This window comes from Cheilinus undulatus, linkage group 20, assembly GCF_018320785.1.
Source record: "Cheilinus undulatus linkage group 20, ASM1832078v1, whole genome shotgun sequence".
NCBI classification, from domain to species: Eukaryota; Metazoa; Chordata; class Actinopteri; order Labriformes; family Labridae; genus Cheilinus; species Cheilinus undulatus.
Genome location: NC_054884.1, coordinates 21,834,914 through 21,862,761, shown reverse-complemented (window position 1 = coordinate 21,862,761; position 27,848 = coordinate 21,834,914). Strand labels below are relative to the sequence as shown.

General features: G+C 38.6%; 2 protein-coding genes across 7 annotated transcripts in view; one reads left to right on the top strand and one right to left on the bottom strand.

Annotated features, from left to right (window-relative positions):
- Positions 1-7,113, bottom strand: part of ccdc186 (coiled-coil domain-containing protein 186) — a 46,057-nt gene extending 38,944 nt beyond the window's left edge. For 5 of the 6 annotated variants that reach the window (XR_005993510.1, XM_041816557.1, XM_041816559.1 and 2 more), the window contains exons 1-3: positions 6,985-7,113; positions 2,536-3,532; positions 2,121-2,247 (exon numbers count right to left, since the gene is read on the bottom strand). Coding sequence is in view for 5 of the 6 variants with exons in the window: in XM_041816557.1 (XP_041672491.1) it covers positions 2,121-2,247; positions 2,536-3,479 (1,071 nt within the window). In the remaining variant the exon portion in view is untranslated. Of the gene's footprint in view, positions 1-2,120; positions 2,248-2,535; positions 3,533-5,274; positions 5,413-6,984 lie in introns of those variants that run through there. The other variant, XM_041816558.1, reaches the window with a different exon arrangement.
- On the top strand, positions 6,571-27,037 carry tdrd1 (tudor domain containing 1). Its single transcript, XM_041816556.1, has 26 exons — positions 6,571-6,613; positions 6,944-7,102; positions 7,315-7,352; positions 8,025-8,085; positions 8,663-8,777; positions 8,914-8,980; positions 9,108-9,194; positions 9,295-9,474; positions 9,579-9,722; positions 11,582-11,747; positions 11,840-11,920; positions 12,532-12,708; positions 12,791-12,898; positions 13,287-13,457; positions 13,873-14,133; positions 14,283-14,414; positions 15,959-16,066; positions 16,302-16,469; positions 16,841-17,185; positions 18,265-18,381; positions 19,117-19,245; positions 24,028-24,195; positions 24,296-24,685; positions 25,887-25,943; positions 26,484-26,527; positions 26,653-27,037. The coding sequence occupies exons 2-26, from the start codon at positions 6,952-6,954 to the stop codon at positions 26,722-26,724; spliced, it is 3,537 nt and encodes a 1,178-aa protein (XP_041672490.1). The 5' UTR covers positions 6,571-6,613; positions 6,944-6,951; the 3' UTR covers positions 26,725-27,037.
- Positions 27,038-27,848: the final 811 nt, after the last annotated feature.

The window sequence follows — 27,848 nt, the reverse complement described above, 5'->3', positions numbered from 1 at the left end:
CCTACTTGTTTAGAAGACAAGCTGACACCCCCAAGACCTGAACACAAAATTATACCATCATATTGTTGCCAAAAATCAACATAGATTTAAGTGTTTCAATGATAAAACTCTAAGGATATGGCTCTTCTCAGGTTTCTCTTAAGAAAAGACCATTGTATAAAACTGTTAATTAAGCGCTTCATAATGATTTTACTAATATTTGCGACTCTAAAATATTAGAGTCCCCCCAAGATCTTTGGCGCGCCACCGCCATAGAACACATTACCATGACTTGGTACCAGATTTAGGCAGGAAAATAAATACTTTGACTAAAATTAAAGACTAAAATGTGAGGACTTTGTGAGGATCCTCTGACTGCAAGGCTAAGCTCAATCACAGACCTAGACCCACGCATGGGACGATGGATTTGCTGAGCAAAGCAGTGTGGCGTTCCCTGTATCTGTGCATGTGGATGAAAGTCAGAGTCTTTCGGCCCCTGGTCCTTCTGGCCTTACTATACTCTTGTGAGGCCTGGACATTGATGACCAGAGGTGTCGACTGGACTCCTCTGTGATGACTTATGTTTGGCGCATCTTTTGGTATCGTTGCCAAGACTGTGTGTGTAATGCTGGATAGCTCAAGAGAAAGGTGATGGGAAGGGTCAGCTGCCTGATACTGAAACAGCAGCTGCACTTTTACAAGCACCTGGCACACTTTCTGGGGCCTGATCCTCCAAATACTGGGTGTCCAGAATCCGATGTGCTGGTCCACAGACGGGGGGCACGCTTTGTGAAGGGGTTCGCTGGGAGGATACCTGTAGAGATGAGGCATGGGCCTGACACAGGCCTGGAGGATGGCCATCACGAGGCAGAGGCAGTACAGGCCTAAGGTTGACACGGTGAAGTGCCTTACCAGCATGTGCTCTTAAACCTGACCTGACCTGAACCAATGTAGAGGACTATACACATAGCCTGATATGCACCTCCTAATAAATGTAACCTGGGTGACTGCCAGTCTCTACAAGCATATTGTGTATACTCTAATAAGAGATTAAAGGCTGCAAAAGAGACATCAATTCAGCAGATCTTGCAGTCACTGCTGTATCATCAAGGACTGCTCAATAATTGTCAGCTCCAACTCTGATACATACCTTAAATTTCAGTCAGTTATAGAAGGAAACAGAAGTAGAAACCAGGCTATTTTCTAGTGGCATCTGTCAAAATACTAGGACAGGATTACATCTACCCAACATTGTATCACATCTTCTTCAACAATGACCTACAAGTGTACTCACTCTAGATGATGGACTCCCCAAATTTTTTTCAAGTTTATATTTTACTTATTGAATTATTGCACTATTTCCCTGCTCAGTCTGATGCGGAGTGATGAACCCTTCCCCATATGTGTTTTAGAAAGACTCAGATTCTCTGGGATGCTCTTTTTTGTACCAAACCATGTAACTAACCAGTTTCCTATTAACTTTTCCAGTCTTCAGTTGCCACTGCCCCAACTTTTTTGAGAGGCTACACTAGCACAAAATTCAAAGTAGCCTATACTTTCTCCAGACAAAGAAACATCAAATTTTCAGCATCTAATATATAGTCTTTGAGCTATCTTAGCAACTTGGAGATTTAAATATCATCACATTCTGTTCTTAACGACATTTTACACTATGTTCCAACTTTTTAGGAAACGTGACTGTACTTGAAAGCGCATTTCAATGAATCCTACACATCTAGTTGCTGAACTGAATGAAGTAACACTTCCGGCTGGCAAGTGCGCAGAATAACAGTTTCTTAGCTCTGTTTGTTTTAATCTATCAGCTGTTTGGAAAAGCCTTTTTCTTTACAGCCCCTGAAAGATTTTAGAGGAAAAATAAATATTTACAAAAATGCATGTGCTAATACAATCATAAGAAGCAAAAGCCAATGTCTAGCCCACATGCAGGGAGTCAGACAATGCGTCTCAGTGGAGCACTTCCTTGTTGATGACAAACAAATGATAAATAGGCTGCCATTGTCTCCAGACTGCAGTTAAATATAGACCATTTTTTCAGAATATACTCTTAGAAGATAAAGTGAAAACTGTCCATGTCCTATGAGGGTGAATAACATGATAAGACCACAGAAAATGAAACAAACCTTTTTAATGGTGGCTGTGAGAAGCCTTTCTGTCTCTGCCTTTTTTTTCAGCTCCTCTCTCATGTTGTCCTTCTCGGAGCAGATCCCCAGGATCAGCTCCTGATGCCTCTTGTTCTCTTCAAGCAATCTGTACACATAAATGTAACAGTCACAAAGGCATACATATGCAGAGTATAGAAGAATTTAAACTGTCATTAAAGCAAGAGACCAAAGAAATATGAGAATATGTGCGGGATAGTTTGTATGACTTATAATGAGGAGGGATTACAAGCAACAAAGGTTAAATAACAACAATGCACTGATTATAATGATAAATCCGTTGGTAAGGTGGCACACTGCCCTGAATGCTCATAGCAGCAAAAACAAAAATACAGGGATGAAGGTAGCTTAATCAATCTATGAAACAACAGTTTACCTCTGTATAGCTTTCTCCTGCTGTGCATACTTGTACTGAACACACTTCTCAAAGTCCACCATGCAGCCCTCCTGGTCCAGAGGGAGCCCATTGACAGGAGGGCTTCCTTCTCTCTCCCCTCCACTCTCTGTTTCAGGCAGCTGACAAGACAACAGCCTTGACCCGAGCCCATCCAGCAGCGACTCCTGTGATGGCGTGCGCCCGATCTCTGATAGAAGCTTTCTGCTGCAATCAGTGTCAAATGGACTCAACAAGGCGTGTGAGGGAGCTGACGTGTTGGTTTGTGGGCTGGAAGCGAGTGAGGAGCTGACAGTGTCTGAACTGGGGGTAGACGGGCCGTTAGAGATCCCAGAGGTGGTTGTGGAGTCCGTGGGGGAGTTTTTGGAAGTGCTTTGGACGGAAGAGGACGATGGACTTTCTCTTTCATCGGCAGGCAATGGCTCTGAGGAACAATTTGTAGCTAAGACTGATGGCTGCTCCACACTGTTAGAAGAGACAGCACCAGCGTCCTGAACTTCATCAAAAGTCAATAAGGTTTCCATGGTCCCTTCAAGAACAGATGGAGAGCTTTCTACTACATTATTCATGGTGATCTCTCTGTCTGTCAATGCTCCATTGGCATCATTTAAAAGTAAAGGTATCCTACCTTTAACAGAACTGCTATCACAGCTGGTGTTAACATCCAGCTCACTCCCATCTATTCCTTCCTGACTGCATATTTGAGCCTCTCCCTTCTTCTTTGTGTCCATGTCAACATCCGTCTTAGTCCTGATTAATTCACCATCAAGCTGTGTTTCATCCTTTGCCTGACTGAGCTTTCTTGCCTCATCTGCACTGCTGGTAGAGATTTGCTGCTCATCTCCTATGCTAGGCGTGCTGTTGGGAAGCTGATTTGTAGGTTGTGGAGCCTCTGACGCAGACTCAGCCTCTGATCCTTCCATCATGTGTGTAGGGGAAGCAGGACCAGGCTTTTCCTTGGTCCCTCGCTTGTTTAAATCTGCCAGAGACAGGGGAAGACTGAGTCAGCAAAAAAATGCCAATAAACTTTTCATAAATCATGGGACTCAAGGGTTTTTTTTTCCCCTGTGAAAAGGCAAAAGTTCCAGGTTCCTGGAGTTCTTGTGTCGAGACAGGAAAAACCCTGATTATCCAAATAAGCCTCATATTTCCTCATATTAGTTCTGCCACAACTTACAAGTTTGTTACCTGAAGGAACGCATACCTGACATGCCTCACATTTACTCATTTCTTGTTTTAAAAACCACCAAGAGGTGTGTTCCTGTCAATGCCCATGAGATACAACAAAAGCATGCAGCGGAGAATGTCATACAACCCGTATAGGTATTCAAGATAACAACACATCCTTAATGAGATGTATTCATTTTAAAGGTGTATCAAAAATAGATAAAATGTTTGGCCGAAAACCTGTATAGTGTCAAAGCTAGGACTGTCACAATATCAGATTTTTTAACTTAGATATGATACTAGCAAAAATCAAAAGGTACAGATACCGTTTTCAATACCACAACAACAAATACTGGCATCATAGGAAACCCTATACTGCATATTTGGTTTTCAGGTACCAAAACTGCACACTAATTTCTGCACAAAAAATGTTTCACAGCAACTGTGTAGTAGCTTGCCTGCAATATTTGACTGATTGTGCATGTGTCTAATTAAAAGGGTGTTACATTTTACAGATTAAGCACATTTCAATACTAGATCATTACAATAAAAGGGACTTTATCTTTATTAGACATGAGTTTTGCTTGTATAATATTTTATATTTGGGATAATATTTCATTTTTTGTCAGCTTTGAGAATCAAAAATACAAAATATTTATGGATGAGCTTAATGGCACAGCCTTTGTCCACTTTATGTCAAAGTTATGAAAAAAATAATCCAGCCACTATGAAAAACATGAATGCACAAATCAGCCAGACCCTGTTTCAGTCAGACACTGTAAGTCTTGGCTTTGACCTAAGGATCTACTGTGATATAAAGGATAGGGATTATCTCAAACGCTGTGGCTGGAAGTTGTAAAGATTTAAAGAGCTCAATGAGTTTCTGTCCATAACAAATATTACATGTCAGGGATCGCTATTTCCTTGTCTTGAAAGTTCTTCGAAATCTAAACACAAACAATATAACCTGACAGACTTGTGTTAGCAATAATTCAAGCGTCTTATATGTATAGCTCATTTACAGCAACACGACCAAGTCATGTTAGGCAGAGAAAGCACAGCAGCTAGCATACACAAAGATGATGCCCTAGTGACAGGTGTCATACCATATCACTGTAAAAAGTAGTTAATGTTAGTACCCAGTCTGATTGAAACACACCCTCGGTTGTTAACTGTGTAGTTAGCGATTGCCAGGCCGATGCCATTCACACTAACTGCCGTTTCATCAACACTTTATTAAACGTTAGTCATGCTAAAGCTGACTTCAGCTCGCTAGCTGTTCATTTAGCCACGACAAGATATGAAAAAGAGCACATCACACAGCACGTTAAGGCACAGCAAGCTAACAATGGCTGGTTCAAACAGATATAACGCTAAATTAAAGGCTGGCATATTGTATAGAGTCACTGGTTGCTGTAGCTAGCTAGGCTAACGCTGATTAGATAGACGTTAGCTCGCTAGGGTACAAGTACAATCCGCTCACATATCAGCTAGCGAAGCTAACGCTAGCAGCTAACGTGAATGACGAATAAATAGTGTTATATTTTCACCCACCGAATACGAAAACCCCATGATTTGGCTCAATGCGGAGACAGTCGGAATAAAACTGAACTTTGAGCCCTCTGCCTCACCAGCTGATAGCCCCAACAAGTCACTTTGATATGACACATCAACAAATATGGCCACTACGAGTGGAACGGAGAGGCGATATAAACCAATGACAACCCATGAGAGATGACGTAGGTCTCACGTCAAAGCACGGCAGGTACACATAGAGCATAGATATTTTAGACTAAAATAATCAATATGACAAGAAAAAAAAACTTTTTTCACTTAAATGACAGAAAGAGTATAAATCAAACAAACACACACAAACTTAAGGAAAAAGAGATGACTGGTTGCTCAGTGTAGTCGAAAAAACGATGAAATGTCAAACAATTTAGAAAACAGGACAAATATTCACCCTAAAATGGAAGAAACTAGCCTGTTCATGCACAGAAACTGTGAAAATATGAAGAAAAATACTGAAAGTCTGTATTATTATGGCTACATAATTCAAAAAGCCAGCGCTGAGGTCCAGTGAGATCCTCATTAGGGTTTGCAAGCCCAAGACCTCAAATACCCAAACTTGACTTTTTGAATGATTTAGCCGTAGCACCCTGGAGTACCTTCTGACATATCATCAGGGGTGCCTTCAAATGCTTTAAATTGAACTAGGAATTACCATGAACATGGGAATTATTAACTATCCTGACATTAATGACCAAAATACTTTCACTGACCCTTTACCTGAAATCACGTCAGCGTATGATTAATTATTTCGATTAATTAATTGCAATTAAACACATCTATGGATTATCTGAGTAGGACTGCTGTTTGTAATTTGGTTTTGCTTTTTGTTGCCTCTACCATCCTAGGAGAGGGGATTTTGAAGGGTATATAGTCTATGGAGGCTGACATATACTTGTAATCCAGTGTATACCCTGCACTTTTCACCACTGGCTACCCTACAGTTATTGCTCAGTTTTTCAATAGACATATCAAAATTAAAGTTTCTCTGCTCTGACAACACAGCTACTGCACTGCCTGACATACTGTATAAAAATCATAGGCTAAGAATATGTTTATGATGGAAAAAAAAATGAATGGCATTTATTAAAATGTAAATTTATTTTAAAAAACAACATTAAACAATATAAATAAAAAAATAAAGAGAAACCAACTCAGAGATTAAATACATGGACTCGTGTATGAAAAGCAAAACAAAGTTGGTTTGGAAGAGGCTACTTTTCCATCCCTCGGTTTATTTGAAAATCCCTTTTATCTTAATTTGCCAGTCAGTGAGCCCAGTACGCATGCGTGCTTTTTATTCATCATTTGCACGTGCTTTCAGGTACAGTATTTTCTAAGCAAAGTAGAATAATAAATAATGGATTTATTATAGGCTTACAGTTGGTTATACATTTTAGGATAAAGTTTAACTTACTTTATTTGTAACTTTCGTTCAGTTAAAACAGTTTATATTAGCTTGTTAACAGATAACCTTGCTCGGCTAACTCGACTATCATCTAAAAATGCACATGGCGTTTAGCTAGCTGTGTCGCAGTTTGTTAGCTAAGGGTGCCGTATCTTTGATGGGTTTTCCTGGCATTTTAACAAACAGTCTCTGCGCTTTCGGGCTACCATCACTGAGTAATACATTGCCATTTCTGCTACGAGACAGCTGCCGAAATGCACCAGTTTACTCTCAGTGTTCGACCAAACCTGCCGTTGAGAAAACCGTCGACAAGCCCCATGGCTCTCTCCACCATAGCGCCTCCTCCGAGGTTCACCATCCCCGAGGCGACCCTCGCTCGTCAGGCTTCAGGAGCCACAGAAGACGGTAAACCAATGACACTAAAATCACCCAAAGTTTTTGATTAACGTTACAAGAAACACCTGCCTGGATTATCTGCAGTGTCTTCTTTGTTATTCAGATAGCTAAAATCAAACTGCCAGTGCTAAAATATCTTAAGTCCTAAATATCTTAATCTCAGTTATGTTTCAAACTGCGTTATAATTCATCAGATTAATTCTTGTATTCTTTCTTTGCAGGGCGGCTATCTGTGCCAGTTATCATGGATAAATCTGGAGTATGATGCATTTAACAAACTTAGATGCACTTAACACATTTTATTGCAAAAAGAAGCAATAAATGAATATAAATGAGTGAAAAACATAATCATGTAAATTATTTCATACAACAATGAATACTTTCATGGCCAAAATATCACAACAAACACTGAAAAATTTACCAAATGACAAAACATGGGGACAAAATACGTGTAACACTTTGTGGCACAGTAATTTTTTTATACAAGATTATCCTGTTTTCATTGATTGTGGGAGGGCAGTGTTGTCAGTGAAACTGAAACTTGATTAATTGGCAAGCATTATAGTACAGGCAAAAGAAAATGCTGATTGCACAGCCAGAATGCGGTAAAGTCCTTAAAGTTGGTTGTAATGGAATAAAGTCTAAAGTCTATACTAAAGCAAGTAGATTTTTTTGCACATATGAAGACTGCATTTTTTTCTAATATTTTAAGCATTTTTTTCAGGATTATTTCAGGGCACCACCTTGCTAACATGTTTCAAAAAGCTAACTAACTAACAAACTTACATACATATATATTCATTGCTTAAGCTAAGCAAGGTTTGGCATATTGGATATCAGCAAAAATAAAATCTTGTGCATCCCTATCATAATGTTTTTTATTGAAAGTCTTTTTCTGATACTTTCACGATTAATTTGTTGTTCTGCCTAGTTGTTAGGATCCAAGCCACCAGCTTTGACTGTATACTTCTGCAACTACTGTGGACAACAAGGTATGTGGGTTTCATCATTATTTCTATACCTTTATATTAACGAATATTTAGATATCTGTGGTGCTGGGGACATCTTCATTGAATCAATTTTATAATTGTTTAAATTTGCAACCATTTATTTAACATTGCGAAAGCGAGTTCCGAAATGTAGGTTTAGTGTTTTTTTTTAATTCAATTATACAATCAAACAGGTAAAAAATTGCAGTTAGCAACTTTAGAAACTGTATATTGATAACTCCTTACTAGCTTCTATGATGTTGCAACAACTCTTTATGATGTTTATTGCCACAGTTAATTTTCATAATCAGCACAGTGAGAGGAAATGTTGATGGAAAAGTGCAAGACTTATGATTAATGGCAAATGAGTCGAAAGTTCTCCAGTTACTGCGATCCATTTAATAAAATAGGTAGAATCCTAAACCCATTTATGTATGAATTAAAAAATTGGCATTGTAGTAAGAGATTCAGATTTTTATTTTTGGTAAAAATTGTTACTATTTTCTACACACATGTTGGTCTTTTGTTGCTCTGTTGTCAAAATTGTTCAGATTTTAATTAGCTAAAACTCTCCTTTCAGGAAATTTTAGGTGCAAGCGCTGCAAGAAGACACCTTACTGCTCTGTGGGGTGTCAGACTGAAGACTGGAAGGCACACAGACACATGTGCAAGGCTGTTGATCCAGAACCTGCAAAGTAAGCATGCAGCAGGAGCATGAACTGCGAACTGTGATAACGTTTTATTCATACAAAACAATGGTTTATAAATGACTTGTGATAGCTGGGATTATTATGACTTTAATGCATGGATGCACTTTTTCTTCATCAAAAGTGAGAAACCAAAAGAGATCACAGCTTCACCCGTGGCAGCAGACAGAGCCATCCCACTCAAGACTGAGGTAAAACAGAATAAATCAGAGATGTCATAATATCCTTAAAAAAGATTCAAGATTCACATTTAGTGATCCTATAAACCAAGAGTAAAGGACTTTTTACATATTGTATCTGTGCTTTACCCCTGTTTAGTTGAAGCATGGTGATGCCCCCAGCATCAAGAGAGTCTATTTGAGAGACTTGCACATGACTAAAATCATAAAAGGAACAGATATTCAGGTACAACAGACACACAGGGTCTCAACTGTAAAACTAGTCAATCAAGTCAATAATAAAACCTCAAAGCTGATGTATCTTTGCTGTTAACACATTATTTTAGGCATCTGTAGTAGAGTTCTACAGCCCTGGCAGGTTTTTCCTCCTCCCCCAAAGCCCTGAGTTGCTTGAAGCTTTGCAAAAGATCAGCACAGAGCTGCAGAAAACGTACAGCTGCCCCTCAGTCACAACATATGCACCCTGTGTTGGAGAGGTTTGCGCGGTGCAGTTCTCCACTGATATGGTGAGCAGTTTTTTTTAAGCATTCTAACAAAAACAGTGGTTCTATTGTGCACTTTTACTCAGTCTTGGAAAAATCTTAAATGAGACTCTATTTTGCATATTTAGAAATGGTACCGAGGCTTAGTCCAGAGTTTTGCTGCTGACCAGAAGACGGCTAATATCCTTTACATCGACTTTGGGAATGAAGAAGACGTTCCTGTGGAGAGGATCAAGCCGCTAGCTGACAACATCCAGCCATGTTGGCCATGTGTAAGTGAAAATGAATACTATGTAAATACAGTGCCTTGCATTGCTAATCAGCCCCCTTGGACTACAACTAAGGTTGTGTCTGTCAATTTGATGGACATTTAAATTCATATTAATCGTCTTCACTAAGGTAAGAAAATATTAAAAAGGTAAAAATTGAGCAAAATGTATTAAACACAACTAATCACTGTCCACAACTACACAGTGTGCAGCTTATTTCATTGCTACTTGAAACAGTTCTTCAGATTTTCTTCAACAACAAAATTGACAACTATTTTAAATCCTGCAAAAAATGTGTCACTTTGAAATGTGCAGTATTAATAAGACACATTCTCCCACAAGCAGGGCTCCTCTAGTACCTCTGGTGGGCCTCTAAATTTCAGAATAAAAGCTTGCATCTGGTTCATTAGCGTGATTGCATCCAATGTTGATTTAAAAAAATACTCCCTTGGAGTTAGGGAAAGGGTTTTATTTATGTTTGATTCATTCAATAAAACAACAAAAAAATTCACGTCCAACATAAAATCTTCCACTTTGAATGAAAAAGAGCAGAATGAAGAATAATCATATAATATCGGCCCTGGTTTAGAGTAGGGTTAGATGTAAATGCCCTGGCAATGTGCCAGGTGGGGGTACGAAAGGACAAGGTATGACACAAAAGGTCTCTAGGCTAAATCAATACCCATCTCATAATAAAGCAGGACAACAAATGCCATGTGGAATAAATAAATGACACTGAAAGTACATCATGAACAAGGCATATTATATCACAAAGGGAAAGCTGCTCTGAGAGGATGACGTGTCAGCAGTGCTGCCTTAAATCAGGACAGTAGAGTGATAAGAGAAGGCAGGTTTACCTGAGCTCTAGCATTGACTGATGCGTGGCTTTGCCACTGCTTAGACATGGTGACGTGGTCTTTTGCAGTGGCTAGAAGCTCTCTACTAATTGTCTTCTAATGTTTTTTGTTATAATGAGCTGCTGCAAGAGAGCTCTAAATGTTTTTGTTCTTATGCAGTGACAGTAAACTATATCTAGACAAGAGATTTAGCATAAGATTTGGTGCACAACTGGGCAGCTGTGATAACTTTTTCCCATTTATAAAGTAGGCTGTGTCCCTTATATTGGTACGACAAAAATGTCTGTATAAAGTGCTGAGACATGCAGCATTATGACCACAAGCTAGCGTAACTGCCACATCACCCACTACATTTTGTATTGCAAGTCACTTTGCTTTGCAAAATGTGTGGTGATGCACCATGATGTAGACCAGGCTTGTGGCACCACTTCTAAACAGCTTTTCTACCCCACTGTAAAAACAGCAGAATATTGTTATGTATCTGAATTTGTGGATGTTTGATTGAAAAGACTTGAAATCAAAGACAACTTGTGGCCAGTAGAATTTGTCCTGCTTTGGAATACTTTCAAAAAAAAGTTTTGTTATACCTCTATCAGACCCTCCCAAAACACCCTGCTTCCTATGTACAGATGCAACTATTATGCCATATTGTAGGATAATTATGAAAAGATGAAGATATTTAATCATTTAGTAGAATTACAGCACATACCCCCAGGTATAACTTGAAATACAATGGATTTGATTGGAGTGTAAATTATTGACCAGTGTAAAATATTGACCAGCACAAAATAGTTGAAATTATAAAGTTTGAGGGAAAAGCAGCTCTGGTCTACTTATCACCATTTAAGCATAAAAGCACAACATTTCTGTTTTAAATCTAGGTTGTAGCGAAACCTTTAAATATGGAGTCCACAGTGGGTGAATATTTATGCACTGCACTGAGCTGTGTCCATTATATCAGAGAACTGCTTGAATAACAGTACTGATTGCATTTATTCCCTCCAGGCGATGGAGTGCTGTGTTGCTGGTGTGGTGTCAGCAGGTGGCAAATGGTCAAGGGAGTGCTGTATGGCAGTGACACAGATGTTGGTGGGAAAGATAGTGAAAGTAAAGCTGGTGGAAACACTGGAGAATGGTCGCATCCACACAGTGGATATCATGCTTTCCATGGGTAGGTTAGAGACACTCTGTGGTATTTGCTGTGACATTTATGACAATAAAAACATTTTAAATGTTAACCCCATTTCTCTGTTTTTGTTTCAGGAATGCAGTTGAGCACATTTCTCATCGAGCATGGTTTTGCAACAGAGGAAACGCAGACCAAACCAACAGAGCAAGACATATGTACGCTTCCTCTATGGCATGATCTAGGATTTTTGCCGAAATGCTGATATTTACAAAATAATTTTAGCTGATAAAAATATTGGTACTGATATTTAAATGTTGTTCAGACCTAAAACTTTAGTCCTTGAAACACAATTTAAAGTTTGAGGATTAAGCAAAATTTTAGTCATGAAAGCAAACTTTAAAGTGTAAGAAATTATGTTAATTAGAAGAAGACCTAAAAATACTATTTACTTAATTGTTTGTATGGCAAATATTTACAGCTGACAGGCAGATTTTTAAAGCAACAATAGTAGTTTTAATATTGGCAGAAATTTCATCATACATCTCTAGTACAACAATATTGTGTCAATGAGTCTACACATCAGGGATGGGATATTTAAAGACAGATATAAGATGTCACACTTACACAGCACAGTTTTCTTAAAAATATATCGTTAGGCATCTTCATCCTGAACCATTGTCTTGGAGAGCAGCAGAGAAGAAATGGACTATCGGGTGATGAACATGTTGGTTTTATCATGCATTGCAGATGTTTAGAGAAATCAAATGTTGTGGACAAAGTTAGCCTTTAATTTTACCTCATATGAGAAAATCTAAATTTTTCATAGGTGCCATGTTGAATGCATCCTTTGAAAACTTCAAAAAATGCTCTGATGGGAAGGATGACAACACCTGGGCTAAGCCACCTGAGCCAATGACCCAGGCAGTGGGAGATGCCTTCTTCGTTGTGGTCACTCATATTGATTCACCCAGTGAAATTATTGTGCAGAAAGTTGAAAATGCTGGTAAGAACTCCTTTCCTCCTACATGCAGCTTTAAATCTGGACTTTGATACTTATGTTTGACTGTGGAGTGCTTGTTTTACAGGAGTGATTCAGCAGTTACAAATAGAGCTGAGGGAACACTGCGCTATTGTCCCTGCGCCTCAAAACTTCAGACCAGCCCCCAGCACAGTCTGCTGTGCCCAGTTTTCAGGTACAACATATATATAGAGACCTTAAACAGGTTTAACATTCAGATAGCCTGTTCTATGTGGATGTGTCAGATTTATTTATTAATTTGACCCAAATTGCACATAGTTTTCTTTTCCGGCTTTGGTCATTGCCACATTCAACACTGAAAAATCATGTCCTACATTATGATACAACATGAGTTATTAGTCCCAGTGGCCAAGTCATTCCCTCTGCCCCATGTGCAGAGGCTTTTGTCCTTGAGGCAAGTGTCATTCCTCTCTCTGTTTCTAAGGTTTCTACCATTCTTCTATCTGAATAAAGGCATGAAACCCCAAGGATAAATCTGACAAAAAAGGGTCTTTTTAGACATGTTTTGTGAACCTAACCTCTGTCTTCTGTGTTTCTTTCAGAAGACAAGCAGTGGTACAGAGCCCAAGTTTTGGCGTATTCATCAGAAGAGCGTGTCTGTATTGGTTACCTTGATTTTGGCAACTCTGAGGAAGTGGATTTAGCTTACCTAAGACCGATCAGCTCTTCACTGCTTGCCCTGCCCATGCAGGCTATGCCCTGTGGCCTAGCAGGTAGTACATCCTCTGTGATGCTCATTTACACTGGCTAGAATCATGTAATCCTACAACAAGTCACACCTTTATCTATGTTCATTTTATTCAGTGTTAATCAGGGTTGTCAAAAGAGAACTTACTAACTGCTACTTCCCCTGTAGATTATATGAGAAGGTCAGGGCTGGCAAGTGAATAAATTTTCCTAATAGTTATCTTTATGTCTTTGTTTTTATTTCACCTTTCAAAGGGTGAAATAGGAAGAATATGAACTCAGTCAAAAAATTAAACCCTAAATCCACCTCATGAGTTTAAAGCACATCCCAGAATTTGCACGAAAGTAAATACCTCTCTTTTTCTCCTCATTACACAGTATGTTCTTATGTATTTTTGTTGCGTCTTTGGTTTTTTTTTTTTTTTTTTTTTTTTCCTCCAGGAGTACAGCCTGTTGGGGAAAGCTGGTCAAAGGACTGCATCTTGGCATTGCAGAGAAGAGTATCAAACAGAATTCTGCGTGTTGAGATCCAAGGAGCGCATCAGGGCAAAGCTTTAGTGTCCATGATTGATGAGGCCAGTGATCCTCAGGGTAATGTGGCCGAGCTGCTGATCTCTGCTGGTTTTGCTGCATCTGCTCCTATTATCAGCTGCAGTGACCAGCAGGATGCAGGGAGTGCAAGTGCTACTGAAGAACCCCAGGGTGGGTAGTTTGAGATAAATCTCAATCAAATAAATATGATGTTGAGATGTATTTAAAACATAGTCAACATAATAATTGTAGCAAGGATTTCTCTGCTGGTTATAAGATAAAAACATTAAGTCATTAAATCTTTATATTTGTTCCCTTAGTGCCTCCTCCAGCCTGTGAGCCTCTGAAATGGTCTTGGACAGAACTCCCCAGTGATGGCAGAGCGATGGTGTTGCTAGCTAGTGTGGTGGAGAACCCTGGAAAGTTTTATTGTCACATCAACAATCCTACAGGTATTTTTGTACCCTGATGAAAAGTTTCAATATTTTGCTGTTTAAACCTATATCACCTCCCAAAAATTGTAAGATTGGATAAAAGTGTGTTGAGAGTTTGTATTTGTTGTTGTGAAGTCTTTCATACTTTTTATTTCAGAATGTAAGTTGTTTCTTTATATCGTGAAACATTCACATGTTTAAATATATTCACACAGCACAATGAGATTAGTCAATTTTGATGTCATAGTGTGATTTCCCTTGATAGAATATGTTTAAATTATATTTAACATGTTAAAAATAATACTTGTTCCACTCTATTAGTTTACTTAAAGTCCCTGTAAAGTGAAATCCAAAATGTATGTCTAAACACGTGTTTTTTTTTTTTTGTTTTGTTTTGTTTTTGTTTTATGCCTAAAAACACGCAAGATCTAAATTTTGGATTGAGACTGTTCCCCTGTCCTGACTTGGTTTAATTTGGGCAGGGGAAATATAGTGCCACACATGCTATAGGAAATCACCCCCCCAGTGCTTCAACAATATAAGAGCATTTAATCTTGATAGAATCTGTAGTTAGCCGATGTCACTGCCTTCATTTAAAGTTAACAGCCAGCTACATGCTGTGTTTTTGTTCATTGTGAGGCAAATTTCCCAAATCTATCAGCCACAGTGGCCTATGGATCCTTTAAAGCATCATAAAAGAGTAATTTGTGACAGAAATAGACTTCTGTTTCTGCTCTGGCACAGAGCCAGGCGGCTGTGCTCTGGCCAGAGTTCACCATAAGTTCAAGGGCCAGGTTAAATGCTGGAGTGCTTGTCTGTTTTTCACTTGAACCAGGAACAGACACCTTACCTGCTGAAGGTGTGTTTTAATCCATGTTTCACTTGTCTTCAATCCTGGATGATTAAAAGAAGCAGACTGTGGATTTGTCTCTCTCAAAGCAGCAACAATTCCATTCCTTCTGTCAGCGTGGCGGTGCTTAAGTTTAATAAAGCTTCCAATCATAGATGTGGTATTCCCACTAAGTCTGCACATAAAATTTTCCAATGCTAAACATGATTGAAGACTTTTATTTTGAAGAGCAGTGTGGGGAAATTGAGTGTTTTCAGCAGCAACTTTAACAACAAAGATGTCTCAAACAGGAGACATCATGCAACTCAGAAATTGAGATATAAGGAATGCCCGAAAAGTTGAATCCAAGATGAGAAAATGAAACAGACTTTTTAGCACTAAACTGTCTGCTTTTCTTTGGTGGCTTAAAAAAGAGTAGTAACATCACAGATGGATGATTCCTTCTGTCAGGTTGTTGCATTTTTTTTAATTTGAGAGGATCGTATTTCTCCTGAGAGGGCGTGGCTTTGGTACATTCAACTGACACGTCCGCAACATCAGATTTTATTGCCTCATTTTTCATGATTTTGAAGCTTAATTTTATATACAAAGAGATGTTTTTTGTGACTGAAATTTGGCCTGGTGGTTCATAAAACAGTGGTCTGTGACAAACCTAAAATACAGTAATTTTTTATACAAGGACTTGAATCTATTTTGTGTGTTTGTTTTTCAGACCATCAGCAGCTGATAGAGCTCAGTGCTGAGTTGAAGCAGCATTGTGAAGCAGGGACTGGCCCTTTTGAGGCCAAAGTAGGAGAGCCGTGCTGCGCCATGTTCCCTGGTGAGACGGTCCGATGTTCCTCTGGTAGTTTGAAGTTGTCTATAGTCATTGAAATGATTGCTTAAACAGGAAAGCCTGAAAGTCAGTTCATGTCTGGATATTTGATGCTATAAGGACTGAGTAGTGTTTGAAAATATTTTTAGTTTTGTCAAGTCTGCCAGTAAATTCTTATTCTTATAGACATCTATATATGTTTTAGGTATTTAGAAGTGTCTAATGCTGTTTTGCTCCCAAGGTGATGGAGCATGGTATCGGGCGATGGTAAACGGGCTGTCTGAAGACAAGGTGTCTGTAAACTTCGTGGACTATGGTTACAGCATGAAACTGGAAAAGAAACATCTTCGATCCATTACACCCAAACTCCTGGCTTTGCCATTTCAGGCTGTTCACTGCTGGCTTTCAGGTACACTGGTTTTGTGCAGGACAGGAAGGGAAAATTTAACTGAGTGTGTAAATAGCTTAATTGTTTTCTTAAAATCAGTGGGATTTCTAATTGAGGAACCACAAGGAGGCATTTTAACAATTCTGTTTCATTCTGTGGGATATGTTGTTGCTTCCAAAATGAACATATATATAATCAAAAATAATCTATACTATGTAGGACCATGTGAGCATGAATTAAAATATGCTTTGATTTCAACTGCCCAATAACCTATAGTATTTTGCTCAATTTTTTAAAGTGAGTTTGGAATTCCTCTCAAAAGCTGGTTGGAAATAAAGGCATGACATACTGTTTCTATATCAGTTTTTCCAAACTGAATATTTTGATTGCAGGTGTAGAGCCCCTGGGATCAGAGTGGAGCAGTGAAGCCCTTCTCTGGTTCCAGACTCGGGTCGACGGTGAGCATCTCACTGCACGCGTCCTCTCTGTCACTGATCATGGCTACGGTGTGGAGCTGGAGAGCAGAGGGCAAAATGTGGGGGCAGCTCTCATTTCTGAACAACTTGCCAAAGCTCCTGGAGAGCCTCCCACTGAGACACATCCAACCACGGGCCCTGTGGCCACACAGCAAGAGAAAATAGACAACAGCAAGAATGGAGCAACACAAGCACCAGCCTCCAACCAGACAGGAGCCAAAGAGCAAACATCTGAAGTGCAGACCGCAGAACTGCCAGAAGGTCAGCTGGGGTGTTAAGATGAACTCTAATGGGGCTTTTCCACTATGACTTTTGGCCATGCCGTGCAAGACCAAGCCGTGCTGATTTACTTTTCCATCACCAGTTTGGCCGCAACGAGCCATGCTCAAATGGTCCTGCTCAAGGAAGTGAGGCAGCCACACCTCCAAGCGCACCGCGCTGACATCACAGCAGTTCGCAGGGTCTGATTTACCCTTTCGACTACTAATACCTCTCCTCTCTGATTAATTTTCAGATAGATTTGTTTTATACATGCCACTGCTCCAGCTGTCTATAACCATGCTACAGTGGTGGTGTAATTTCAGCATTCACTGTACGATTGAAACATTTACGGCACAGGACTGAAACTCAAGATTTATGCGCTCATACTACGGTCTGAGAGTTGCGGAGGGCTGGAGTTCTTACGCTGATGAGGGAAATCAGGAAGGACCAAGCGCAGATCCAGAATTAATAACAGCTTTTCTGCACATACTAATGACAAAAGTTTGACCCTTTCCCCTTCTCACAGACAAATAAATTCTACACTTTTTAAAAGATGAAATTCTGGAGAAACATTTAGCCCATGATAGAGACAGTCTATGATTTAATAACTGGTGCTACTGCCATTCTCACTGCCCAATCCAAAAATAAAACAAGGTGATGCTCGTTTTCTGCTGTCTAGAGGCCCATAAATCAATAACCAGAAGGCTGGTCTTTAACTTATATGCAGGAAAATTCTCTTCTTTTAAAGATGAGTGTGAATTATTGTTTGTTTGTTTGTTGATTGCGGAAAGAGAGAGGGAGAGAGAGAATGTGAAAAGAGTGGCATGCAGCTCTGTTGGTCTACAGTTTGATTTTTGCTTTAAAATAATTAAAAGTCAATCAGATCAGACAGTGAGAGAGATTGGGGAGAGCCAAAAACACTGTCATCATCTCAGTTGTGATGGAAAAGCAAATCCCATGCCGTGCTGGGCTGCCGTGCTGAGTCAAACCAAGTAGAGCCGAACTGCGCCATGTAATGGAAAAGTCCTGTAGTAGTTTGATGACGTGAAGTTTGACTGAAGTTTTGTGTCTTGTTTCAGCTCCATCGTTTCCAGTGGACTGGAAGACAGTGGAGCTACCTCTCAATGAGACCTTTCAGCCCTACATTGCAGCCGTCATTAACCCAGCTCTCTACTACGTGCTTGTTCCCAAGCAAGGTCAGAACACTTTATGTTGTCCTTGTAAATTGGGCGTTTAAACCCAAGATCTGAAATGAAGCATCAAAATCTTTCTTGTAATCAAGTAAGGTAAGTATTGGATGTGTTGTTTCGAGATTTGGATACCCATCCCTACACTTCATCCAATGAGAATCACCCATTGAAAGTGATGAACATATAAATAACCACAAACATGTGAACATGTGTCCTCTCCTCTCTCTGTTTTCTTCCTGCATAAAACTGCAGTATTAAGTGCATTTGCTTGCTTGCAGAGCATCTCTGTTGGTCACTCTAGAGCTTAACAGGCTGGCTGGCTTGACTTGGTTTGTCTTGAGCACAGCGCCTAAACATTTTAGATCTCCATCCAAACAGCTGAAATAACTGCTTAAAGGTTTGTTTTGGCTGACTTGTCTTAAGTCCAGGATAATTAAAGAAGCAGACTGTGGCTCTTATCGTGGTCAAAGAAGCTGTAGTGTAAACTGTAACTCTATATGCTCAAAAATCTGATCTGAGTCACATTGAAGAAAGAAAAAAAGAATCAGATTGAGGTCACTTTGCCTACAGTGTAAATGCTGGGATGAAGTAGCAATGTGATCAGTCAAATTAGCAAGAAAATCTGTAAAGAGCATTGTATTCTGTTAAAATATTGCCATTTGGCACCAACATTTTTATACATTTATTACCCAAGTCAGGATGATGATGTGTATTTACTTTTTGTGATTTTTTTTGGTGAAGTGGACCAGAAGAAGCTTCAGGAGGTGATGATGGAGCTGGCAGTCTACTGCAGCAACAACCAAGCCTCTTTATCCTCCGCTGTCCTGAGCGTACCGGCTCCTGGGGCGGCCTGCTGTGCTCAGTTCTCTGGTGAGGGACCCCATTGTTTCTTTCTTAATATTTATTGTCCATTAAGAAACTAGTCTTGTGTGGGAGAAATGTGGTTTTCTGTCGTACAAGGAAGATTTGGCCTCTTTTAAACAATTTGAACTGTTAATATGTAAGCCAGTGAGAGTATGTCTAGCCTATTAGTGATAAGAGGTTCAAGCTTTCAGAGCTACAGTAGACATGAATAGAGATGACTGCTTCAGTTTGCTTTTGAGGACTGCTATGACCCTATACAGCCCCTAGGTGTCAGGCAAGTAAATCATGGATGAGAAACCCTGTAAGCAAGTGTTTGAATGCATCAGGGAGTTCATATTTTACACAGATAATTAAGTTTTTATGAAATATGGGAAAACCTGAAACGGGTAATAAAACACAGACCAAGAAAATACAAAATATATACAAAGTATATTTTTTTAACTTCATACATTTTTTTTCTTCATCATTCATCATTATCAGCTGTTTATTTATTTATTTAAATGCAATTGAAGTTTCCTTTGTTCTTAAGCATTTGCACACATTATAAGTTATGCAAGAATAAAGAGGGAAAAGGTTGATATTAAGACCAATTAAAATAAAAATAAATATATACTCAAAATATAAACAAAGGTGCCAGCTATCCTCTGAGGTAAGACTTCCTTAATTAGAAAACTAAAATAAATAAATAAATGAATAAACTATACCAAAGTTATTTTTGAAAGTTAGTGTATAGTTTGTGTTCAAAGAGAACAAAAGTGGAAGTAAGTAAAGAAGATGAAAGAACATTGTGTAACTAGAAAAGCACTCGGAGAGCGCAGACCTCCACCATTAGCCCTATCTCCCAATAGTGAGGAATCCTTCAAAAAATTCCTGGATCTGGACAGTGATCCGGATCACTCCCAAAATCTAATCAGTTCTTCCTTATGCCATATCTGACATGTCCTGAAAATTTCATCAAAATCTATCCACAGCTTTTTGAGTTATGTTGCTGACAAACTAACAAACAAACCCTGCTGATCACATAACCTCCTTGGCGGAGGTAATAAACTGTACTGCATTAATTAACCAATAACTGGACTTCATTTCAGGATAGGAACGGATGTTGCGGTCTTTATTAGTATATTTGCTTAGCCAAATAAAGGTCCCATCCTTAGAGATTTAGCATTTGGTCTTAAAAGGTACTTGTGCCCGAATCGTCAAATTCTGAGGCATCATTCCTTATGCAGAAAAAGTCTAATAGTGAATTCATGTACAAAAATGTATGATCTTTGGTGAGATCAGTTTGAAATCTTTGAGCCAATGTTCCCCGCTAATTCTCAAAACTCCTAAGCAGACATCCGACTCCCCTGAGTGCCTTCCTCATCAAGTGTGTGCAACATCTGACACATACGCTACATCCACATGGCAGCACCTTGGCATCACCTCTACAACCCCAAATAACATAAATGACTATAACTATAATGATTAAAAATCACTGTTCAAGTCATGAATTTTACCATTCATTCATTCAATTAACAAACCACTCTCAGATTTAGCTAGCCAAAATTTTGATGTTGGGAAATCCTGTTTAATATAATCAAGGTTTACATTTCAAGGATTTCCAATCTTCTGATATGTAAAAGTAAACTGTGTTTCTAACTCACAAGCATGTGTCCACAGGTGAAAGCAGACATTAACAAAGTTTGCAGTTTCATATAAAAAGGCAGAAAGCTTAATGATGAATGAGACAAAAGACATGCTCTGTTCTTATGCTTTATCAAATACAGTCAGGTCTCCTAAAGGACGTCCAGCTACAAAAATTAAACAGCACATTAAACAGAAATCACACTGTTATAAACATCAGGGCTTAAATCCTTTTGTTACAGGTCCATCATTTGAGATTCAACTCTTTCCTGGTCTTATTGTAGATCATTTTAGCCAGATTCATTCTTAAAAGCACTGTATTTACATGAAAATAGACATCTATTTAATGTTAAAATTATTTATTGTTTATTTCAATAATAGATTGTGTGAATATGTTCAATTAAGTAAACATGTGGGAAAGATGTAATCAGCTGATTTAACTCATTACTGTAATTAATAAAATGATAAAAACAAAAATTTACAGCTTTACTCTCTTCAGCTGAAGTCTTTTTAACTCCTGTAGAAGTTTTCTCTTCCTGGCTCCTGTCTGCCTGTTTCTCACTACCCTGCTGATCAATTATTAAGATTTAAGAGATTTTATGTTGTTCATCGGTTAATTAGCAATATACAGTAAATCTTTAATATTTTCTGAAATGTGACCCGTATCAAAGGTTTTGATAATGAGCTCATATATTGATGTTTTTGTTTTTTTTTCCATTTTTTTAAGATTTATATTTGGCCTTTTTGCCTTTATTAGATAGGACAGTGGATAGAGTCGGAAACAGGGAGGAGAACGGGGAGAGACATGCAGGAAATAGTGCCACGGGCCGGATTCGAACCCGGGTCGCCTGCATATATGGCGCATGCCTTAACCACTCGACTACCGGCGCGCATATATTGATGTTTTATCATCAGGGTGTATCATCATGATAAAATATAGAAGTGGAATGTTAATGAAACGATATTTTAACAGTCTGCAGCTCGCTAAGGAGAAAGAGAGAGAGGAAAGATAGAGCAGTTATTCATAGACAGTATTGACTCACGTTTGCGCCGTGGTCAGAGAGAAGCTGTAAAGCTGAAGAAAAGTTCACGTCTGCATTGAACCCTTTTCTCCTTTGCAGATAGAAGCCTCAGATCTACACCACCAACACGTTAGCTTGTGTTTATCTGTCTGTGAGTGGCGTTAGTGTTTGCGTCATTGTGTGAACGACATGAAGCCAAAAGTGTCTGCGTAAAGATGCACAATGGACGCATTAATAGACTCGGCCACATGGCTGTTATTTCTGGAAAAAAATCCTCCCTTGATGTGTAAATCAGCCATTAAAACAAGCATCCAATTCACACACACTGGCACTAAGAGCTAAATACAGTTAGAGGGAGGTGGAGTTTGTGACACTGATAAATTTAACTCACCAAAATGTGTCACTGAGGAACCCTCCTGGAATCTACCCACATTCAGCGGCTGTCAAATCAGGCCCTGCCATCAGTGTGTTGGCTGTTGCATTATATGATAGCCACACTTTAAATCTCTCATGTATGAGGCACGCATGGAGGTAGAAACCCTAGGCTACAGTACCAGCTTGCCTGCACATTAATGCGCCTTTTGATCACAGGACATATTAAACAAAATATCCAGTGAAAACTCGTCGGGGATATTTGAGTACACAACACTTTTTCTTCTGTGCAGAGAGGCGGAGAGCAGTGCGCAATTGCGTAGTAAAACCTTTTTGAGGGAACAGTGCTCTGAGCCCCTCTTGGCGAAATAGTAGTCACATCACATCATAACTTGAGAGGAAGTAGCATCCAGAGGTTAATAGATGCTCTCACCATGTGAAAATCCCATCGCCATATCATTCCCTCTCTTTTAATGATTACAGGCAGGAGGCCTTATGGGAGCAAACCTGCTCATCCTTCTTTAACTATTAAACACACAGTATCTTCCACCATAAATTATCCACATTCATTCCTTTATTCACTTTTTGTGTTTGCTCTTTGACTGGGCCTTGTACCCCACCTCCAGCTATTACCTTACACACCTAAGCTGGTAATTTGACGTCTGCTTGTAGAAATAATTACACAGAGCATGAGTAGCAGCGGCTCTTCTTTAAACACACAGTATGCAGGTATGAGACTGCAGCCCAGCATGCATTCCTCAGATAACAACAGGGTCTGTTTTAATAGAGTTTTCAGCACTCTGCATGTTCCTTGCAGGAAAAAGATCACCCATTTTGAAGGACAGATGTTTCGGTAGAGTAATCTTTGACACACGTGTGAAAGGCCTGAATGAAAACTAGAATCTTTATCAGCAAACAACCTAGTGTCTTGGTCTGCAAATATTGATCATTCCAAGTGTAATCTGAGTTTTTGCAATACAATTGTCGCTTGTTTAGACCCTAAAAATATCAAAACCCTTCAAAAATAGTCACAAGACTTGTCCAGGGTCTAAAAATCTTACATGTTTGATTCCATGACAGTAAACTAAAAGACTCTTCTAAACTGTCTAATACATCAAAGAAAATCAGTAAAGAAAATCACTTAAGAAACCTGAACCAGCAATTATGTTGCACTAGAACTTAAAACAGCTAAAAAAAAAATGTGTCAGTTGTCCAGCAATCTTAAAAGTTAGTATCAACTGCTGGTAATTGCTGCAACTCTGCTACCTACTTCTCCAGTACTTACCTAATAGCCTACCTGTTTAACCTACTTTCTGCTAGTCCTACTTTTGATTGATAATGCTGCAGATTGATGGGGAAAGCACTAATGCATCAGTTTAAAAGTGGAATCACAGTTACCAGTGTTTATTTTTGATGTCCAATCAGTTTATAATTTGGGATGTTTCACTGCTGAATAAAAAGAGATTTTAAGGCAGAAGAAGAAACCTATTTGACAAACTGATCATTTTGTGGTCAAACATGAAAGAAAATGTTGGCATACTTTGAGTCTTACACCTAAAGAAGTGACAAAAACTTTGATATCAGCATAAAAAACATCAGCAGCGGCCCTCATTTTTACAAACGATGCATCTCTAAATTTGATAGTTATTGCATTTCTTTTTTTTTTAGAAGTTATAATCCTAATCCCAACAAATATTCCTGTCAGAATACCTAACATTTTGTGTCAGTACTCACAGAACATAAAAACCTTGGTTTAAATTTTTGTTTTCAGCTGACAATAACTGGTACCGTGCAGTGGTCCTGGAGGTCGGTGAAAATGAGATGAGCATCATCTACGCAGATTACGGTAACACTGAGAAGGTGCCATTCTCCCGTATCTTGCCCATCTCTGCTCACCTGCTGCAGCTCCCCTTTCAGATCACTCGCTGCACCCTCTCTGGTAAGATTAAGTCTTTCTAGTTTTCTGAGATGATCCCACTCTTAAATCTTTCCTTTGTAATAACATCCAGCTGTACTCCCTCATACGCTGATGTATCAAGGTAAGGAGCACTTTCCTGCAGTGTGGACGCAGGATGTGCGGGAGATGTTTCGAAACCTGCTGCAGACTGAAGTTCTCGCCACCATTCAGTCCTTTGATGGGTCTGCTAATGTGCTCTCGCTCACTCTGCCCACTGAGAGTGGCGGGGGAAACATCGCTGCCATAATCTTGGGTGCTCTAGAGGAGCAGGCAAAAATGAATCCTACCCCCTGCATCACCACAAAGCCTGACCAAACTGACAGCAGCTTATCTGTGACTACCAGCACCTCAGCTGAACCAAACTGCCCTGAATCCAAGTCTGTGTCGGAAATCGAAGACACAACCAAGACACCAGAGCCAGCACCGAGGGTTACAGTTCAGGAGACTAACGGTCCCACCGTGTCTGTCTGCGGTAGGATAACAGCTGCTCACTCAAAATATTCACTATTTGTTGATATGACTAAAATGTATGGTAATTATAATACTGAATTGTTTAGGTGGCTCATTCAAACAGACTTGGAACAAGAAATAGTTAATTACATTTTTGATAGAATTCTAATTTTACTGTTTGAATGAATAAATTACTTTATTTTGAACCAAAATTTACAAAACATCAAATATAACTAACAAAATTAAATGTTTCTGAAAAGGAGTAGATAGAAGTAAAGCCTACACAGATACATCTCAAATAATAAGAATATCATGAAAAAGTCCAAAATTTTTTGTCTCTTGTTTCAGAAAGTGAAACCCATATATCATATAGACTCGTTATACAGAAAGTGAAATATTTTAAGCCTTTGTTTCTTGAAATGTTGATGATCATGGCTTACAGATAATGAAAACCCAAAATTCAGTGTCTCAGAAAATTAGAATATTGTGGAAAAAGTTCAATATTGGAAAGTCATAGTGTCACACCCAAATCAGCTCATTAACTCAAAATACCTGCTGTGTTCACACTGCAGTTAAAAGTGACCCGAGTCTGATTGTTTTGCTCACATGTGACTCGTGTCTGATTTTTTTCTGACAGTGTGAACAGCGCAAGTCACATTGAATCTGACCTTTTTGAATCAGATTTAAGCCACTATATGTGATTCTAAATCAAATACGTATCTGATCTTTTGGAAATTGACTGCAGTGTGAACAGGCAAACAAAAAAATCAGATCAGAGACAAGATCAGAATTGAGCATTAAGGCCTGAAGTTTGAACGTAGCCTAATATACGGGTCTCACTTTCTGAAATGAGTGACAAAAATTTATTTCATCATATTCTAATTTTTTGAGATGTACCAGTATATCCCTACGGCTTTCCCTTTTCTTTTCACTAAATATTATTTCAGCAGATCCCCAGATGTCTTTTCAACTAGTACACAAACAACTCTCCCCAGTTTATTTATACTTAATTTAATAAATAAGCCACAGTATTACCGGTATGTGTTTTACAATTATTCACCTGTTGCTATCAGAATAGAAAAGAAAAAAATAACCTTTCTTCTCTTATGTACCTGCTGCAAATGTTTTTTGACAATTGTAATAAATGTAAAAGCACCCTATTGGCTTTTGATGTAAAGAGAGCGCTGAATAGATGAACAGCAACTATGCTTGCTTTCCTAAAGATCCTGTTAAGAAGATTATTGGACAAATGGAGCCTCCCTGTGGATTTGAATCAAAAGGTAAAAGCTGCATGCAAACTCGTTGAAAACATTGTGACTGCTTTAATTTGATGGCTTGCATCTTTATTAGGCTGTTATACTACTCTTAGTTTTTGACTGTTTAGGAAAACATTCATTCTAGGGATCCACAATATTGGGTCTTTGCTGATATCAGACGTGTCAATATTTACAGATTCATTTTAGCCAATACCGATATCTACCAATAATTAAATATGCTTTTTGGAAAAAAAAATTCAGTCCTTTTGGACACTTTAAAGTTTAAGGATGACCAAGGAAACAAACTTTTGCCCATAAAAAAAGCTTTAAAGTTTAAAAAATGAGGATAAATAAAGAAAAGGCCTCACCTGACATAGATCTGTTGGTTCTGACTAAAACGGCACTGTTTTATTAGTATATATGGACAAAATTTACAGTCGATATATGCTGAAATACACAGGCAAAATATCGGATGTAAACAGATATTTTGGTATCTGCCGATACCAATACCAGACAGATAATATCAGGCATCCCTAGTTTATTCAGTTTTTTTTTCCATCTCAGATCCTGCGACATCAACCTGCTGCTGTTTGAGCCTGAAGTCTAAGGTCAGAGCTGCTGTCATTTTCTCATAATACAAACTTAAGCGGGTAAAGCTGTGAGTTAAATGAACTTTGAATGTTTAAGTTCTGTCAGCTGTACATGGGGATAATGTTCTGTTTTGTTTTTACAGATTGACCACATGGAAGAGATCATGCAGTTGCAGCTTTCTCTCATCAAACAGTTAGTGGGACAGACAAAATAAGAGGGTTCATGACTTCCTTTCAGCATATTGTTGAGTGTACTGTTTTCCAGGATTATGTTTCTTTAAAAAAAGTTAACTCTTAAGGATGTCTAAACAAGCAGCCACCCAACTGGTATTTTTATTTTGGTTATCGTATCCCAGCAGCTGCCATTTAGCATTAAATTTTATGACTGATTTTCAGCTCAGTTCCTGGCTTTTGTGTTTTTAACCTTTGCTTTCTTTCACATTTAAGGTTGTCAGTATCACGTCGAATGCACTTAGAATGATTGTTAAAAACAGCAGGAAAAGGGGCAGAAAAAAAGTTTAAACTTTATTGTTCATTGTTGTGTGTTTTCTATAAGTGTTTTATTGTGCTGTAGTGCCATCATTTCCTCTTTTCTGTTCTGGTTACCACGTCATGTGGGACCTCCAGCCTGAGTGATCTATGTTTGACATGTGTTTGAGTTCTACATAAAAGTTTGTGACAAAAAAACAAAAATAGAAAACAAATGCAGTAGAGTGATTTCTTTGGTAATCTTGAGTGTTTAGGTTTCTACATTGTTCTAACACTGTTTTGTTTAAACAAGTGTAAACATTGTTTATTCTTAGAATAATTAATTCAGGGATATACTTGAAGTTGTTTAATTCAGTAACCACAGCTGCCCATATATAGATAGATATATAATATAAGAAACTGAGACAACTGTAATGGGAAAAAATGTGTAATTGTGAAAATTGGCAAAATGTTGCTAAACATTGGCAAAATGGGTTAAAAGTGGCAAATATAAGTGGCAAAAATGGTTAAATGTGGCAAAACTGGGAAAGAGCAAAAAAGTTTTAAAGTGGAAACAATGGGCAACAAGCTCAAAATGGGCAAAAGTTGGTTAAAGTAGAACAGAAATGGCAAAAATGGGAAAAGAATGGTAAAAAGGTAAAAAAGTTTCTGGAAAAAAATGGTTGAAAGGAGCAAAAAATTGGGACAAGTGTCAAAATGGACAAAAAGCAGTAAAATCTGGTATAGAGGCAAAAGTGGGTTAAAAGTGGCTCAAAATATTTGTTAAAATGGCAAACTGGGACAGAGCAACAAAAATTAAGTTTGTAGTAATAAAAATGGCTTGAAAGTGGCAAAATAAATTAAGTTTAAA

Excerpts from the sequence above, each read along its gene's own strand:
- tdrd1 (XM_041816556.1), top strand. The coding sequence starts at position 6,952 with ATGCACCAGTTTACTCTCAGTGTTCGACCAAACCTGCCGTTGAGAAAA. Across the intron at positions 14,415-15,958 it reads TCACATCAACAATCCTACAG|ACCATCAGCAGCTGATAGAG; the intron begins GTATTTTTGTAC and ends TTTGTTTTTCAG. Across the intron at positions 24,196-24,295 it reads CACTCGCTGCACCCTCTCTG|GTAAGGAGCACTTTCCTGCA; the intron begins GTAAGATTAAGT and ends TGATGTATCAAG.